At 29.6% G+C, this 19,934-nt stretch overlaps 2 protein-coding genes across 2 annotated transcripts; one reads left to right on the top strand and one right to left on the bottom strand.

Annotated features, from left to right (window-relative positions):
• Window positions 1-6,119: 6,119 nt before the first annotated feature.
• Window positions 6,120-19,934, top strand: LOC119674936 (myosin light chain kinase, smooth muscle-like; the record flags this gene model as incomplete). The annotated part of the gene is made up of 6 exons (XM_038086094.1): window positions 6,120-6,303; window positions 12,353-12,395; window positions 12,482-13,771; window positions 14,347-14,665; window positions 18,572-18,916; window positions 19,920-19,934. Coding segments are annotated over 6 exons (2,196 nt in total), but the record flags the coding sequence as incomplete, so codon positions are not given.
• On the bottom strand, window positions 6,320-8,415 carry LOC119685450. The gene is made up of 4 exons (XM_038099728.1): window positions 8,398-8,415; window positions 7,738-8,007; window positions 7,488-7,678; window positions 6,320-7,413 (listed from the first exon to the last, which is right to left on the bottom strand). The coding sequence occupies exons 2-4, from the start codon at window positions 7,878-7,880 to the stop codon at window positions 6,380-6,382; spliced, it is 1,368 nt and encodes a 455-aa protein (XP_037955656.1). The 5' UTR covers window positions 7,881-8,007; window positions 8,398-8,415; the 3' UTR covers window positions 6,320-6,379.

The following is a 19,934-nucleotide window of genomic DNA, read 5'->3' as shown; positions in this document are numbered from 1 at the left end:
ATTGCATATATTAAAATAAATTAAATTTACAAATATTAATTGTTAGCAAAACGCATTTATCAATTAAAATCAAAATTCATGTACAGGATATAAAAAGTATTTAAACATATGTAAAAGCAAATAAGAATATACTTCAACGTTTTTGTGACTATTAGATTATCACACACCTCAATGAAAGAAGATATTTTTCCAATGAACAATTAAAATTTAAGTAACGTTAGATTAGGTTGGTCCTTTAACAACAAAGTTCCCTCTAACTCAAATAATAACCCATTGTTATACCACCGATGAAACAATATCTGCATACCACATCTGCAGTACCACCCTAAAGCTTAAAGTCTAAAGTACCTAGCACATCCCACTGAGAAGAAACGACTCTTCTTTTCAAGTAAAAAAGAATTAAACTGATAAATCTATAAATATGCTTATATCCCTAAATTAAATAGATATTATATTTAAGCTATTTGAGCCAGTGCACTTGAGCACTTTTACTCTTTCGTAACTCGGGGTATTTTCAAAACCCCAAACCTACGCATTGACTGCATTATTGCTTATCACTTCATCAGACTAATCAATAATTGACCTTAGATCTGCATACCTCCCCGAGAAGCCTGTAACCATTCTGAGATTTGATAACGCAGTGTTGGTAAGTCTGTCAGTTTTCGCAAATAATTTCAGGGATCTATCCTTTATGTATTTTTTGATGGGATCAATCTTGAGGTTCCTGAGGATATCATTCGTCCTAATTTACCATGGTACCTTGAAAAGTCTTCTCAGAGCCTGGCTTTGTGCAATTTTTAGCTGGCGAATAGTAGTGCTTGAAGTTTTGCTAAACGCTACACATCCATATAGAAGTGACAGACGAATTATTTGGTTATATATCAGTTTCCTGTTCTTAGCATTGTGATTTTCATTTCTGAATAGCGGTTGGAGGTGATGAAGAATTTTGGCACAGCTAATTCTTTTCAGTTGAACATGTTTTAAGCCATGTGAATCGTTTGTCCAACGTGATGCCGAGATATTTAACGCTATCCTCTCAGTTTATTAACATATCACTCACTCTCACTCTCGACAGTGCTTTAATTTAAATGATGATAACTTTGTCAGATCAGCTAGAAAAAGATCATTAAAGATTTTGTACCCTTTTCTTGCCAACGATGGAAACTGACGAGTAAACTATGCTGGATTAAAATTATATATATTTTCTTGCTAAATTGAAGCTTTCTTTAATAGAAGAAACGATAAGAGTTATATGCCATGAGGGGAGCATAGCATAAAAAAAATAATAATAAACAATATACAGGCTTTCAAAATAAACTACTCATAACATTTTGATCATATTTTCTAATAACAATTTATCAATTCAAATACGGATCATCCTTAAAGAATTTATATCAAACATCATTCTTTGAATACACATCAACATCATTACAATTTATGTAGATGTATACATTCTTTTTAGTTATTCTATGAAAAATATATAAAGATAAAAAAGAACAAAAACAATCTAAAGATCTGGTTATTTTTCATGCAAAGAATATTTATGGTATTTATATCAAAATTATAACCATCGATACAGAATTTCCTATTATTGAACTCAACGATCATTATCTTTTAATATTTGTTATTTGTGAATTTAGGAACATAATCGAGAGCAATTATATTATAGATACCATTAAGGATGTTAAATTGCGATATTCACGTCATTAGTTTTATTTAGTTTTTAGTCCTTACAATACAGTGAAAAGTTAATAATTTTTAAAAGTTGTTTAATATTTATAGAAAAAATATTTCTCTGGAAAAAATGCACGATTCCAATTCCCTAGACACGTCCATTTAGTAGTCAGTTTTTTTAACTACTCTATTTTTTACTACTCTATATATTAACACAGCTTGTAAATTTCACACCCATTATGCACTAATAGCAGACAAAAGGATTCTAAAACGGTTAATGACATTAACTTTTAAATTAAGCTATTTTTGAGATTTATAGATGTTTTTCACAATTATTTTAATAGGTTATTAACGATATGTACCATAGTCGGCGTATGAAACCTGTATAACACTAATTTAATGCATTCAATTAGCTGATGTATGAAATATACGAGCATTAAAACTTTCAGAGGAACCACAATTATCTCATTTGAAATAATTATCCTATATTTGATATAATAAGAATAAACTTTATCTTTTTTCTTTTATTTGTCAGCTTTAAAATTTCAAGATGCAGTTTACTGCATTTAAATATTTTTTACTTTAAAAGATAGAAATAGATATTAATAGTAGGTTGGTTCCCAAAATAACGAATCACTGCGATTATGATATATATTTTTGGCAAGAACCGACTCTAACTGATGAGGTTATCGTAATATCAGATGGGATGCCGGTTTAGCTTTTTATTTTGTTCCAGATCAAAGCCAGATATAGACAAAGAAATTGAATAGAAGTCTTAATTGCATTCAAGTGGAGTTAACATTTTCTCATTTTAGACATACCCACTTTGGTGAAATAATAACACAGGGCATAGTGACTCATCAGACAAGCTATAAGTGTAAAGAATTCCTTTGTTTAAAAAGTTTCTTATCAATCATATTTGTACCGTTGCATTTATACACGTATCGTGTATATTAACTTTGCAAACCAATTTGTCCAGGCCTCCACTTTTTCACCGCATTTCTTGATGTCTGCTCTATTTATTATCCTAGTTTTTACTTAATAAATAGGACAGACAACAAAAACTACGATGAAATAGCCGTCTGGACACAGATCGAAAATGAAGAATAAGGCTTACAATGCCAATATAAAAGAGACTCTTCCCTAAGTAATGCTAGAACGGTTCCGGGGAGGTATGTGTATCGTTGTATTCTACATTTGACGCTGATAGGGAGTGAGTCACATCATTCCGACGACGGTTGGTTTAACGGTGCATCAAGCATTCCACCTCATCACCCTAAAAAAAAACTTACTAGCTGTGTGATAAAAAGTGACCGTTGCGAGAACAATATATTAAATTTAATTAATTTTACAATGGTAATTAGTATTATCATTGTAATTTAAATTAATATAAAAATTGAACTATTCAGTTTGCAATTTATACATTTTAAATTATTTATTTGAATAAATGAATAGGATCACTCTTAAGAACCTAAGTGGATCAATCTTTATGGATAGTTAAAAAATTTAGATAGCCACAATTTATTTACAGCATTTAATATTGTTAGAATTGTTGTTTCACTACTCCACCCTAGTACGGTGGATGCAAGAAAAATCCATCACACTTAAAAGTAATTTGAAATCAAAAAACTAACTGTATCTTCGAAAACATTATTAATTTTATTTGAAGCGTTCATGATACTGCCTATCTTCATCGATAAAAGTCATTGTATTTAATATGCGAATCCTTCTTCGCACATGTCATTGCTTTGTACAGTCACTTAAACAGTCGCAATAACATGCTGAAAGTGCTCACAAATTATTTTTGGTGTAAAGATTAAGAAAAATTGTCACATACAAAACAATTAGGGAGATATGTTGGTGTCATGTATCTTCAGACTGGTCCCACAGCGCTGCTATTGCAAGTCTGAAGTACACCATCTTCAAACGGAATTAAAATGGTTAAAAAATAAAAGTAGTTAAACTTCAAGTAACTCCTTTTGTGTGCCGCACGTAATTCCGTCAATTCGTTTCATCGTATCATGACTACATTCAGACCTACAACAACGGCGATATCAGTGAACTTGTGAACGTATAAAGTTTGCGTTATAGGTATTAAGACAATTGGCTCTACTTTATTAAGGTGTTGAAATTCCTTTACTAGGAAGGAATTATTAGAAATGAGAGTATTCTTAGGAACTTAATATAAGTAAAAACTAAATTGATGAGCTACTAATGAAATTAAGTATTAAAATTCTAAATAAATAAAAGATATTTACTATAAATATCTTATTGTAATTTTTCTTTTGCAAGTCTTAAGCTTGTAGTTCATAGAGGTTTCTACAGGAGATTTTTAAAAAAAAGATCTATTTTATTAGAGCATAGTGTCCTAAATCATGTAAATATCTTATATATAGATATTTCTTTAGCAATCATATCAAAACTCTAGCACAACAAGACTAATATTTGTGGTGTGCCCTGAATTAATAATGAAGTTAGGTCAATTAATTTATTTTGAGTTACTGTTACTGTTACGCATATGGCAATATACAAAATCGAATCCAACTTTTTTACTAGTTGTTCTTGATTTTCATATAAACAATTCCTACATTAAACCTTAATATTTGAAGAACGAAAGTATATAGGAATAGGAGACTTTTAAAATGCGTAGCCAAATTGGTGCGTTCCAGAAACAGGAATTGTACTCCAACTTCTAATAGTAAAAAATTAAATGATGAAATGATAAAATTCAACGAAAGGAAAGATTTCAATATGCAAACATCTATCAAAAAAGCAAAAGAATATCAACAACAAATTCAAGATCATATTTGTATATTTTTACTCAACGAAAGCAAAGATTTGAATGTGTGAACACCTATCAAAACAGCAACAACAATAATCACAAAACTATATTCGTATATTTTTAAACAAAATTGATGTTTCAAAAATTGTTCAAAAATTATTTATGTAATATCGTAGTGATTGTCGATGAATATTGTTTCGCAAGTTACATATCATATCACTTATCATTTTGGAGAAAATTTTAAATTAAATTAACCTTTCTAAGAAATACAAATTTTAAATTTTTAAATGAAATAGTTTTTTTCGTTAGAAGGATTCGACGAGCAAAGAAAAGACGAGAATAGAATTTTAGTTAATTTATTGAAATTTGACTGACCATACAACGTTGTTTCGAGTTTTGACAAGTACTCATCATGTAGGGTCTTAGGACCACTGATTTATTTTTTCCAAATAAATACAAAATATATTATAGACCCAACCAAACATATGGTGTATATAATATTTCGTAAAATGTGTGTGGCAGTAGAATTAAACGAAATTGAACAATATTTTGTTTTTAGTAACAAATATTTGTACTCACCTGTTTATTATTTATATCAAGTATAAAATTAAAATACACCACACTACGCTAATGTTTTCATTATTTGTGCAACTTTGAAGTCTTTTTAGCTTATTGTTGAATATTTACTACAGGATTTGTAATTAATTAAGCTGCAGCTAACACTGAATCATTGAAATGTCCTTTGGAACTTCTAAACAGCTTTACTCTTATAATTAATTTCAATGATCAATTTCTTTTTAAAAAAAATTATACTCTTCAGTGCGAAATTTATAATTATAAACTTATTTGCTGTCAGTATTATATATCTAAATATGCTTTTAATTTCAATTATGTTAAATTCAAAGGGTTTAGGAACAATCGCAACTACAAAAAAAAAAAAAATAAAAATTATAATTTATATATACAAGGAGTATAATTAATATATATGCTTTATAATACATACTAGATATAGCAGATATTGTATTTGACGTCAAGGTCACTTGTTATATCGTAACAACTAAAATTCAAGTTCAACAGCAACAATTGTAATAAATTTGTCAGCAACAAAATAGCTGTAATCTTAGTAGCTAGCAGTGGCAACAGATCGGAACTGCATCTAAGCGATTTAGTTTAATAAGTTAGCGTGAGTGTACTGCGAGAATTTCCATTGCGTTATAATATGCAACCATTGTAATATAATATATGAAAAAAATTATAAGTCATCATCGTAAAACGTACGACAGCAGCAGTCGAAACAATAACGTGTAATATATGCCGCACGAAAATGGTTAAAACAACTCCATAATTTATAAAATTTTGTTGTTAATTTGAAAGCAAAAGCAAAACACTTTGGCTTAATATCAGCAACAATGTAGAACTGTGTACAATGTGTGCTGTAGTTGCACCACCCCACTTTCAAACATGTCTCCTTTTAAAACATAAACACGCATGCACTTTACTGGTTCTTATTGATCGGCATGTAGTCGACAAATATGGCATGACAGTAACACTAGGAAATCTCGATAATAATGACTATGATTCATCATAAAAAATTGACTAAGATATCAATATTATATATTTTAATGAAAGCAGTGTGTGTTTACTCATAGTTTAACAATTAATTTTTTTACAATTTCAGCCCGAGTACTACAAGGACGCTCCACATTTCCGACGCGTAGGAGACGGTCCTGAATACAGACTAGAAATACCAAGCGCTAAACTAGATTTTACAGGCACTTATTCAGTTATTGCCACCAATTGTCATGGAGAAGTAAAAGCTGTAATTTCATTGCAAATCTATGCTAAAGGTAAATAGTTTTTGCATTAGTAATATTTTGTTCCAAATTGAACCTTTATTAGAATTATTATTACTTTAAATATGTATTAATCAGGTAAATTGTAAACCTTCACAAGCCGAGGAAATACGACATCCTTCCAAAAATCTTCCACGGCACCCAACAATCCAGCTACAAATTCCATATCAGCTTGTACCCAAACATAATGCAAAGCACCAGTTGTATCAAATGTTGGACTGAGGACACAATAGAGTGCTTTTGTGACATTAGCCATATACATTTGTATTTGAATTTGTGCCATATATTTTGGTGCAATTGTTTCTCTTTTTTCAAGATATTTTTCAAATTCTTCTTCAGTCTTAGGCGCTTTAATTTCTACGATATGATCATCTGTTATGCCATCGGGTGAAGCAGATATGTATGGATAATTTTCACTTAATATGAGACCACAATCTTCATAGGTTTTGTTTTCAAGTTTTTCAGTCTGCTTTAATATAAAGCGTTTATGTTGTTTTAATTGTTGACGTTCTTCACAATTTGTTTCACGATCTTTACAAAAAAGCATTTCCATAATACGATCATCATCAGCGCTGCTTTTACGTGTAACAATTCTATGAATTAATGAGCAGCGAAGTCGCATATATTGAGATTCTAGCCATAAGTGTGATTTGTAACTTGTTCTTGTAGCTTCGTTTAATCGCTCAAATAAACCCTTTTTTGCAACCTCTTCCATATGCACAAGAAAGCTGGTTACGTCTTTAACTTTGTTAGAATTAGAATCTAGCAATGTATGATGTACAAATAATGGTTCAAATTCGTTATGATCTGGCCTACAATGACTGTAGAACAATGAACTATCTAATCCCTGATTAAACATACTATCCAATACAGCATTTAAGAATGCATTTCCTTCTCCATCGGTCACAGCAGATACTTCCATATCGGCCTCAATACGCAAATCATCACAACCAACTTCATCACGAATACGGACTGCCTCACTTCGTCCACTTTCTACTAATAATTCTGCTTCAGTACCCCAAAAGTTGCGTATAGCAGGTGTATCAGTATCTGTACTCTTACGATACAGCCAAAAGATAAACGCCATTATGTGACTGCATGAATCTGATAAGTTTTATTAGTTTCTTATTAGTTTTTCAAATAAAATACATATGTATATATGTACACAATATAAATACCTTTTTTTGGACATTGTTCACATTCGGCTGAAAAAATTTCTTCTTTTCGTAAATTCACCTTGATAGTAACATTTGCCTGTTTGCTAACAATTCTTTTATCTTTATTAAATGCAATGGCACGTGCCTCACACACATCTCCAGTTGTACGGACTTGTACATAGTCAATAAGCAAATCATCGTTTTGTGCAAACCTTTAAATATAAAAAAAAATTTATATATATTTTCAATATTCATACAAGTATATACTTACATAGGCGCTCCGCTGACCGGTTGCTTATTTTTAGCTGCCGTTTTCGTTACAAAACTACAAACCATACCGCTGTGAATAACTGGTATATTGTTAGCATCTCCTTTACGAAAACCGTTTTCTAGTTTAACACGTATTACAATCATTGTAATTAAAATAAATTCGAAAATGAAATTTGTTTTATATTATATTTTGTGCACAAATATAACACAGGCAAGCTATCAATTCTTGTGTCAAAGATTATGTTGGCACTACTGCTTACGTCAGTTGTCACTAAAAATAAAACTGAAAATAGTGATGCCAAGTCGAATAATTTTATTTTAAAAAAATTTGAAATGTGTTTAGGACTTAGTATTTACATATTATTTATGCATAATATTTTTTGCCTTATGTATATATTTATTTAAGTATTTTTAAATAACTATTAGTTTAGTAATATTTATAACTGAAAATAATTATATTGCATTATTGCTGCCTTGTTGTTGTTATTAATACTACATATGAATTTATTTTATCCGAAATGATTATTGTATGAAAATGATTATAGTAATATAAAAAGTATAAATAAAAAAAATACAAAGATCATTTCTTAAATATATAATACACTACTGTGGCTTTAATAATTATTTTTATGAGTATTTTTCACTAATTTAACGTTATTACTTGATTATGAATTTCAAATTACTTATAAGCTTATAAGTAATTTAAAGTAATTATTTGAGTTATGAATTTATTTTAAAATTTGGACAAAATAGTTGCGTCGTGTTATTGCGTTTTAGGTATATACCGAGATAAAATAAATTTTTTTGTATGCTTAATTTATACAAGAATATTATTATTAACAAAGTTGTAACGTAATTGTTAACTATGGTCGTGTGCGAGTTAGGCTAAGTTGATGCTAAACCAAATGGGAGATTTTTTGGGATTTTTTGCACTGCACACATTTAGCCATTTATCAACACGTACCGACACATCACTACATTATCGGCTCATCTTAGAATTTCCCTCATTTAGAACGGAACTTAGCCTAACTCGCACACGTCCTATATATCTAATTAAAATTGTAGAAGCTATAATTATTATATGGCCTTAATACTATGTTTAGACACAGCTTAATTTCTGAAAAATCTTAATTTCATCTACGTTTCAGCGAAATTAAGTTTGTTTTTCCATACAAAATTCAATTTTAAGGTTAGAACGAAATTAAGGAAAATGGTCTTAATTTCGTTGAAACGAAGACTGAAATTTAGGGGCAATTCATATATAAAGATAAGTCGAGGTAAGATAAGTTGAGATAACGAAAAAGTGACATTCTTTTTTAAATAAATGTCAGTGACAGTTGTCTTTAATAAAACTGGGAAAATATTTTGAAAGTAGTGCAAATTTGAATATAAAGAAAAAACTGTATATGTTATTATTTTAAAATAGAGTGAAAAATAAGAATTCACATACCTGAAATCCATAAAAGCTAATAAAATTACTGAATGCCATTCTTTATAGTTACTTTTAAATTTAAGTAAACAAAAAACATTTAATTTTCTTAAATTGGAACAATATGAAAACTTTCGAAATTAACTTGATTTCATTTTTTCGCAATTAAGGAAATTTGGCTGTCTGAAAATAATATAAGCTTATCATATGTACAAGTATATTAAACATGCCAATTTATATGAAATAAGTAAAAAACGATATTTCACATACTTTTAGGCTGCGGTTACACTGCATGTGCAAATTGTGTTGTGTTCGTGCGTATGTTTTTTCTTGCGAATACTTCGCATGTTGCGGTTACATTGGTTGCGAATTTATATTTCTGCTTTGTTTGTTTTGAAAACAACATAGAATAACAACCGTTGTTATATTATTTATTAATTTCAAATAACAAAACATGAATTTTGTACACATTTGGTGATTTTTATTTATCAAGATATACAAATTGAGAATTTACCCGTTCCTCAATTAACGAATTTAGCAAATCGCAAACTATTATATTATTAATTATAATTAATATATAATAATAATATATATATAATATAATATAATATATATAATAATATAATAATTAAATATAAGAAGTAGTTCCAAGACCTGTTCCAAGACAATAGACGCCTGCTAATTTCATTATTTCCACCTTCGATTTCGCGCGAACGAATAAATTTGAAACAAAATATTTTGTTTAATCAAATGTTTGCATGAGAAAGACAACACGTCGCGGGAATAATTCTCAGTAACTTTAACCACTCACATATGTATGTATTTTTATTTTTAATTTTTGAGTTGTTCGATTGAAATAATTATAAAGTCGGTTTTTTCTTTTAAGAATTTTAACTTTTATTTCAATGGATATTTTTAGTATATTTTTATACGTATTTTGATAAATTCACTTTTGTCTTCATCAGGAATTCCTAATATTGTATTAGGAATATTGTATTGTATTGTAATAATATTAGGAATTCTTCTGATGAAGGCAAGAGTGAATTTGTCAAAATACGTATAGAAATATATGAAAAATAACGATCGAAATAAAAGTTGAAATTCTTAAAAAAACACTGACATATGATTACGATTGATTTGTTCGTACGAACACGCAAGACAATAAATAACTGCAATTGCTTTCAAAAAATGTAAACGTGCTGTTTCCAAGAAAATTTAATTTATTTTGGCGCTTAAAACGAGTCATTATTAAAAGCGAAGTAAAGTTTTGTCTAGGATTTCCAATAGGTAATAATTATTAAAATTTAAAAGTGTGTTGTATCTTATATTATACATTGATAGATACGATGGAAAGCAAAAATAAGAATATTGAAAACAACACAAATGTTGAATCTTACAATCAACAAAATACTGCCTTAAATGTTCGGTTGCCACGCCTGTCACCAAGTGCTCAATTGGTATTTTTAGATCATGGTTATTCTGCCATTTCTAACTCTAGAACAAACCCCACGATTTTGGCAAATGATCCTCAAGTGTTCAATTCTCAAGTGCGTCTTAGTCCTACGAGTGCACATGGAAAAAGACCATACGCGTTGATGTCTGGTACTAGTCTAGAAAAACAAATGGAAGATTTAACTATTGAACCTGAAAAAGATACTCAGGACACTAGTTCCGGTATTGCTAGAGATAAATAAACTCATATTACACCTTTTGAAGCTAGAAATTTCAATTATGTTTCGAAAATGATTAGGATAAGATTGTAAATAAAATAAAAAGGAAACGTTAAACTCTTCAATATAAACTTCGATGATGTTTTATGTGCGTAGAAATGAAGTCGTTTATATTATGTTGAATAAGGAGCATTCCTGAAAAATATATGTCACATGCTATTTAAGTAATAAAATATTATATAAGTATTTTTGTTCATAAAGAGAAATTTTATTTTATTAATGACAATATAATTCATTTATTTGTTTAAAATTATTTACACATTTTAGGTTATGTTATGATTTATGGATATTTCAGACTGAAACCACTTTTTGTTAAACTTAGGAGATTACCATACAATGGTATATTTTTGGCTAATATGTCTTGATATGTGGCTGATTTGTTTGCTATTTTATGCTTCTGCACTTGTTATTTTTCTAAAAAGACGTTTAAAGTACGGGACTGGCATGACCACTCCGGATATTACATATTGGGTTATCCATAAGAATATTGCAGGGTACAGTTCTACAATTTATAATAATACTCGAACATGGTCATACCAACAAAATTGATGAAGACTGTTCGAACCATAAAGTGTGTGATGTTGATAATTATAAAAATCAATCCCCAGTAAGATTATTTTTTATATAGGTTGACTAAATTGTGGAAATATTGTTTGTAGATGTAATAAGACAAAGGAATTGTGTTGGGTATCGTGTTTGCAGGTCTTGAAAAAAAGAAAACGTAATCGCTAAACATACCAAAGCTCATTTTTAAATCGTGGATCCACTATAACATTCTGGAGCTTAAAGTATGGTAAAAACAGAGGATATAAAAATTGGAAAATACTTGAAATAAATCAAAGGCAGCTAGGAAGTTGATTACTGATTTTTAGTATATAAAAAACATATTACCAATATATGTACAATCCGTATATGTGTGATGTATCTGTGATATTTTATGCAATATTACTGGATGAATTAAATATAGTAATACCGCAAAAAGCTTCTACTTGCAAAGACACCGAGTAGAGTATTCCCAAGACAATGCACCAATTCATATGATAGTCATTATGGCTTAAACTCACAAAATATGGTCCAAATTATTGATCATTCCTTTATGAAGGAAGAGTATCCTGAATATCACTATATTCAAAGTGTTATTAGAAGTGATGTGATAAAGTTTTCACGAACACAAATATAAAAATTAATGATAAATTTAATCAAAATTAAATAATTTGAATATAATAATATATTAGGATAGGCAGGCATGAAGCATTTGTTCATAATCTTAAACATTTCGTATAACTGCCGACTAAAATTCAGTTTCCATAATCTTCATAAAAGCGTATGAAATGCGTTACCCGAGTGTTACATTAGCTTCTAAAAATATTCAGTTTACTATTATTAAGTAATTTGGATCTTTCAGCTAAAATTTTTACTTTTCTAAAGTTGACTAAAATTTTTTTTTGAAATTTCAGATATCCTAAGGCAAAAAATGGAGAAAGGATCTATAAGACATGGGTAAGACATTAAAAATACAAAATTATTTTATTATAAATTTAAGTGTGAAATTAACAATATTATTTAAATATTTAAATACTCCATAGAAATGTTGAAACCCTTCCACACTTTATAAGGCATTTACGTAACTTACGCTGTTGTGATGGTGACTCCATAACTTTAGAATGTCATGTGGAGGGATTACCAGAACCATATATTATTTGGGAAAAAGATGGTCGAGTATTGCCAAGTGATAAAGAGTTTTCGATGTCCTATGATGGTATAAAAGCAACTCTAAGCATACCTCGCGTTTACCCTGAAGACGAAGGAGAATTCACATGTGTTGCGAAAAATAACTTAGGTCGTACGCTTTCCTCAGCTTGTATTATAGTCGATGTACCAGAGGAAAAAGAAAATATGTTAAACAGACAATTATCCCGGCCAACTGGTTTGCTTTCAGCAAGCTCTACGCCAATTTCAACTCCACGTTCCACACCAAATAGAAGCTTTTCACCTATGAGGCTTTCATATCGCAACTCAAGCATTGATATTGGTAGCAGTGAACAAAGACGCTATACTGCACAACAGCAGACAATTTCAGCTCCTAAATTTTTAGCTATACCACATAGTCGAGTTGTAGAAGAAGGTGATAGTGTACGATTTCAATGTGCCATTGCTGGTCATCCAACTCCATGGTCCACATGGGACAAGGATGGTATGATCGTAATACCAACCACACGTATATCTGTGAAAGAAATAGATGATCTACGTTTCTTAGAAATCGATGAGGTGACATTTGATGATGCTGGCTTATATCGTATAACTTTAGAAAATGATTATGGTCGAATAGAAGCTACGGCACGATTGGATGTTATTTGCAGTAGGCGTTATTCAAAATCACCTTCTTCACGTAGTGTAAGAGCTTCGTCTTCACGACGAAATGCTTATATACGCCGTCGAATAATGGGACCATCCACTGCAATTGGTGGGCGCATGGCACTCGCTGCAGGTTTTAGAGGTTCTTCAGTTCCAGCATGTAAATTTTATCATAATGATTCTGAGCTTTTGGAGTCTAATAGAGTTCATATCGAGGTTTTCTCAAACGAAGCAGTTCTTTTTATTGACAATTGCACATATGATGATAGTGGTACATATACATGTATTATTGAAGGCGACCATGAACCAATAACAACTACAGTTGATATCATTATTCATGACCAAAAATTAATAAAATCGTTTTTACCTAAAGAACCCCGTATTACAAAACATTTGCCGGAAGAAACGCAATCAGTTGAAAGAGAAACTATTGATCTTAGTTTTGAGTTTGATTGCAGTTTACCATATAGTTATGTTTGGACTCGTAATGGAGATGTCATAAATGATAGTGATGATTTCAAGTAAGTACAAAAAATGTTATGGTAAATTTTAGTATCAAGTAATATTTTATTGTGCTGGTTTCGTATGCAAATATATTGAAATATTTTAAAATTGGAGTTATAAAAATTATTTAAAAAAAAAAGAATTTGTTATATACTTGTTTTGTTAAAGTAAGTTTTATGAAATTTGTTGATTGTCTGTTGATTGAGTGGGAGAAAAAGAGAAAGTGGTAGAAAGAGGGAGGAAGAAGACGTAAAACAGAGAAATGAAGAAAAAAGTTAAAAAAAAATTATTAGTTATTAAAGAAAAAAGTATGATAAAAGGTCAAGATTAATAAAAAATTAATCAAAATAATTTAAAAATATTTTAGAGATTGCTACACAGTTATAAGAATATTTCTGATCTGTATTATATTGCTAGAAATTGTACATATATTTTTTCTATGCGTATAAATAAAGACAAAAATTCGCAATTAATCAATCAAAAAATTATTTTTAAAAAACTAAAAATATGCCATAGACATTGCTATATAGATCTAAGAATGATTCTGATCTATAGTACAGAAAAGTATATATATTTTTTCTATGCATTTTAGTTATATTGATCATGGCAATGGTATACTATGTTTACGTATTCATGATGCATTCGATCTGGACTCTGGAATTTATGCTTGCAAAATAACAACAATTGATGGTTATAGTTGCTGCACTTCTGGTCAATTAACAGTATTTGAAAGCGTTGCTGATGACACTCCAATATTACTTAAAACCCCACTCCCTGCAATAGCATACCTGGGCTCTAAGGCTTCGTTCTGTGCTAAAATACATTCGAGCGGTAAACAAAGACTACCTGTTGAAGCAAACTGGTACGTTTGTGGACGTAAAGTTACTGTGGCTGACTCACCTGAACTTACGGTAAGCGAATAAGTGTGTCACTTGTTGTTTTTGTTGTATAAAAATTCGTATCAATATTGTGGTTAGCGAGAGATACGTAATTTTTATACGCTAAGTTAAGTAAAGTATTACGAAAAATTGTACAGGGTGTTTATCGAGTCATCTATATAAGTAATTTGTTAACATTTAAAAAAAGAGAACGATTCCAATACATGATTCATAGATTGAAACAAGACATTCATCGATTAATTGATTTCATTTAATTAACTACATAATATATGTTATGTATAGAGAATGATGGACCCTGTAAAAAATTTCACTTTTTATTTTGGTATATCTTACACTTTTAATTTTATTGTTGGTTATTAACAAAAAAACTACACAAACAAAAATTGTGAAAAGATGACGCTAAGTACTCAGTGACCCTGTTGTGTCGCAGAGGTATTCATATGCAAATTTTTACGGCAATTTGTCTTACCCACAATTTTTGTTTTAATAACGCACGCGACAGTAGTACAAATTCCAAAAATATCTTTTAAATTTTACACGCACTTGCATGGGACTGTAATACCCCCTAATTGGATGGTTTTTTCTCTAATAACATGAGACGAGATTATGATAAATATTCAAGATATTTAATTGAAAAAGAGAATGTTTCGAAAAGGTTTAGAAAAATTCATTAAATTTAGTTACAACGCTCATATATATCTGTAATCTTTATTATAAAAAAAGTTATTACTTCTACGTGTAGACTTAGATAAGGTTATGATATAAAAATATTTTCAGATTTTTTAAATTAATTTTTAATTTATTTAATCACATATGACTATTTACCCATTATCTCTATTTTTTTATACAAATCCGTTAATTCCATTTATTGAAGAATAGTTTATTATCATATAAGATTAGATAAATATGAGTATATTCATTGCGCACACCTTCTACATTATAATATTAGAGAAATTTGAAACTTTGAAAAATTAAATCATTTAGAATAATTTTGGTTTAAGTCTGAAAGAAGATATTTCTATTATCGCAAAGATATCACAGTGGCATAAACAGTTGTCATTACCACTGAAGATGTTGAGTTTAACATCTGTACAACCATTTCACTACAGTTTACGATAATTAATAATGTCGAAAGCTGATGGATACATTGAAACGAAGAATCCATTGACAAATCATAAGTATGGCTTTTAAAACGTATACGTTTGGATAAGTGGTTAAAGCACAAGTACTTATTTGCGATTAAAAACTCTATTGTATAATATTTTTGTAATATTTTTGATTTCTGATACGAATATAAGTTTTCTAGTATTATTTAAAATTTGTTCTTAAATTGAGTACTCTCTTAATTTGTTTTTTGAGAGTACCCAAGAGACTCAATTGCATATTTGACGGGTATTCAAGATCCGTTATAAAAAAAAATCGATTTTAATTCAGAGCACTCATCTCTAATAAAATAGGTAGAATTTATTATCAATTTTATTCGCATATGATCTGAGAAGCCATGTTAAACATTTTCATCCGCATTACAGAGTTTTGTAAAAGATGCCCAAACCTGTAAAAAAAAATATTTTAATAATATAATATAATATTTTAAAGTTTGTTCTTAAAATACTTGTATTTTTGCTACTTAAGATATTTTTAATTTTGTTGAATTTATTTATTTTTATTTATTAACACAATTATTTATAAAAATTTATAAATTATATAAAGTAATCACAAAGTCAGTCATCCTATTAATAAAATTAATAGGAATTTATTTAGAATAGAATTAGATTTATTCTGAGGTGAGTAGTTGAGTAGTTCACTGAAGGTAATCATCTATTAATTTAAGCAACTCATATTTGCTTGAATTTTATAAGCCACATTTTTAAATTAGCTCTTCTGAGAAAGTAAAAAGAACTAATATTATAAATAGGATTAATATTTATTTTGTAACACAAATAAAATTATTCCACTATGTTTGTCATTTATTCCAAATTATATAGTGCCACTCCCACTTTTAACAATTTAGTCAGAACTGATCAACTTTGAACAACCTCAGCATATAACTCAGACTCAGTTATTATTGCTAAATTTTATATCATGTTTTCACTAAAGCTAAAACTACTTATGTTAACGAAATTAAAATTTTGTCGTTTCCATCGGTATTTATGCTTGTGATATAGCTTATTTGTTTACATTTTAAATGACATATATTTAAAATTTTTTCAATATCACTTGTGGGAAATTTATTTTTATGGGTTGCATTCGACATTTTTATTTTATGAAAGCCCTTCGATGGTAAGTTATCCTCATTAGCGATCTTAATAAGCAAAACTACGTAAATGAGACAGTGTAAACATGTTAAGAGAGGCAATTATCGACATTTCTTACAACATTTGCTTTTGAAACTTGTATGGGTTTTGTATAAAAATTGTTTTTATTGCTGTACATTTGTTGAATTATTTAATTGAGATAGAGTAAAGGTTCTGTTAGCTGTGTTTTAGTTTTTGATTTGTTTTTCATTAATTTAAATTATTTAATTTAATGAATTTATACATTTCTAATTATTTTAAAAATTGAAGGTACTTCTAAATTGTTCAAAGACCACTTTCTACTGTCTCATATCACAGTTTTTGTCCACTGTGATTTAAGGACAAGATAAAACCAATGGACTCAGTCAACTATTTTGCCACTAATGCTCATAGGGTTCTTGTCTTACACTCTACCTAAAAGTTTTTATATACTTTGTTTCTGTTGACATAAATCCATTCTTAGCCCACTGTGCACGCACATATTTATTAAAAAAATTCTCACGAATTTAAGTGACGATTTTAAAGATCGATTTAATTTAAAGCTGCCAGTGTTCATATATCTGGCCACCTTCGACTCTTTTAGTTTTATTTGAATACTTCAACGGCACTGTAGTGTACTGTTAACTAATGCCCGAGCAATGTTACAGGTATTTGTCTTGTTATTATCAGTGTAACAGATCCATTTACTAATCCGATACGTTGTAATGCATGTTAATTTGAACGTGATTGAACCTCTACAAAAATGGTATTATAATTGATGTGATTTTGCGGCATATTTACAAACTTCATGTACTTCATGTACATTTTTGTCTATTATTTTTTTTTTGCATAGATAATATCGTGTTTGTTATCAGTGGAATGATAGTGAACAGTGGGGTGCTGGATTTCTGGCGGCTCATGGGTAATAATGTGTGCGTAACAAGTGATAAAATGTTTTAAGAAGACGCTTCGAAAACACTTCAAGTGTTCATAATTTTATGTGTTTCCCTACAGTTATTTGTCGATCGATTAAATGAAGCTCAACCTAATCGCTTAGGTTTGATATTTATTTTGAAATTAGTGCATTGCGCGGAACGTACGCTCCCCGTTTTCTGTCTGTGCATTGTTGCTCTACGGGCTTCTATAGTCGTTTATATATGCCAGCACCGCACTGTTCTACATTATTTACTGATGATCAGCGATTTTTAATGAACTTGCTTTCTTCGTCGTTATCGTCATTATTAATGTTAGTAGTGCGCCAATTGCTTCCAAGTCGTGAGCTCACAAAAATTCTTTCCTAATTTGTAGTGCGCGAATCTGTCGTACGTTTTGAGTTGAAATATATGGGTGTTATTGTTTTTTTTTTTTTTGTTGAGAAGAGCCATATAAATTAATTTTAAATTAAATTTTTTAAAAAATTATTAATGTTGATATAAATGTATAAGAAAAAAGTATCTCTTTGCATTAAATATCTGAGAAAAAATAATGTGCCTTGAGAGCGCACAGATGTTTTCGGCATTTCTTTTTTGTTTTGTTGCTTTTTTTATTTGTTTATTTTTTTGTGTTTTTTATATAAAAAATGTGTGAATAATATTTTAAAATAAAATTTGCATAAATTAATTTCTGTTTATTATTCCGTGTTTAGTTTGAGTCTTCCGCCGCAAACGGTTTACATGTGCTTCATATAAATAACGCCAAACATACCCAAAGTGGCGAGGTACAATTCAGCGTCTCATATCCTGGCAAACCAACACACATACGCACCTATACGAGTCTTGTAGTGCTACCAACTGCAGCTGCCACAAATGACTCTTCCACGGTGGAACATATAGAATCAACAATTTTGCCAAACGTTGAATTGGAACCAACAGATTTTCCACCTTATATATTGTTGGGGCCAGAAGATTGTACGGCACTTATAGGTGGCAGCGTTAAACTCAGCATATCATTTGAGTCGAGACCAAAGGCACAAATAAAATGGTTCAAAGCGGTAAGTACGACATAGTGATCTATAGTTGTATGCTTAATATGATATAATACATTATAGTGAGTAAAAATGTTACACATTTCTAATCAAGTTACTTTTAAAACTATTATTTTGATATTGTTTTTGGGTACTTGCTAGTAATTTCGCTAAAAATTGATTAAAAAGTGTAGACTTAAAAAAGATACTATATCCAAAAAAAGCAGAAAATCTTTTAAGGAAGCAGAAAAATCTTCTAAAAATAAGTAAATAATTTTAAACAATAAAATTCATGCAAACATTTAATCGAGAGATAGTCGAATAGGTTCAAAGATGTTAATTTGATAAAAATTTCTTCTAATGCTATGTTTACTAAGTGGCGAAGATACCTAGCTTTAAGACTTTTTCATACTAAATTTACAATTTTCTTGAATTTCACGCTTTGAATCAACGTATACGGATGACGATACGTAAAATGTATTCATAACACTATTCAAAAACAAACTCTTCTTGTAAGTAAATATGATTATGACTAAAATTACTTGCACTATTCAAACAAAATTCTATCAGTAACTCTCCATATAACACGATGAGACCCTATTTAGTTGTTTGGAACATCATGGGAACATCATTTACAAAGTGTGTTAAAGTAATCAAAACTTTTTCAAATAGATGTTTGTTGTTATTGTAAACAGCTGGGGCCCAATCCGCAGTGACCTGCATCGTTAATGTAAATACTGCCCTGACATTTATTCGAATAAATAAAGGAAGTAGTAAGTGTGTTTTATTTTAAACTTGTTATAACTCTAACGGAAATATTTTAATTGATAAACCACACACACACATACTCATCAATTTGAGTCCAATCGATCTTTCGCGCCGTCTCTTTGAATTCGTTAGGTGCCTTCACCTTCACAAAGGTCCGCTCTTATTCCGAAAGAATTCAACTCTCTTTCATATTTTCTTTACTCAACATATCCTCATTTATGTATTCATATTTGTAATTCTTTACATGTTATCTTGCATATAGATCTCCACGGGCTAG

The sequence above is a fragment of the Teleopsis dalmanni genome, chromosome 2, assembly GCF_002237135.1.
Source record: "Teleopsis dalmanni isolate 2A chromosome 2, ASM223713v2, whole genome shotgun sequence".
NCBI lineage: Eukaryota > Metazoa > Arthropoda > Insecta > Diptera > Diopsidae > Teleopsis > Teleopsis dalmanni.
The sequence above is the reverse complement of the archived record's forward strand: the minus strand, read 5'-3'. Positions and strand labels throughout refer to the sequence as shown.

Coding starts and splice junctions, on each gene's coding strand:
- LOC119685450 (XM_038099728.1), bottom strand. CDS start 7,880: ATGATTGTAATACGTGTTAAACTAGAAAACGGTTTTCGTAAAGGAGAT. Junction 7,679..7,737: donor CCGGTCAGCGGAGCGCCTAT/GTAAGTATATAC, acceptor TTATATTTAAAG/GTTTGCACAAAACGATGATT. Junction 7,414..7,487: donor TGAACAATGTCCAAAAAAAG/GTATTTATATTG, acceptor AAAACTTATCAG/ATTCATGCAGTCACATAATG.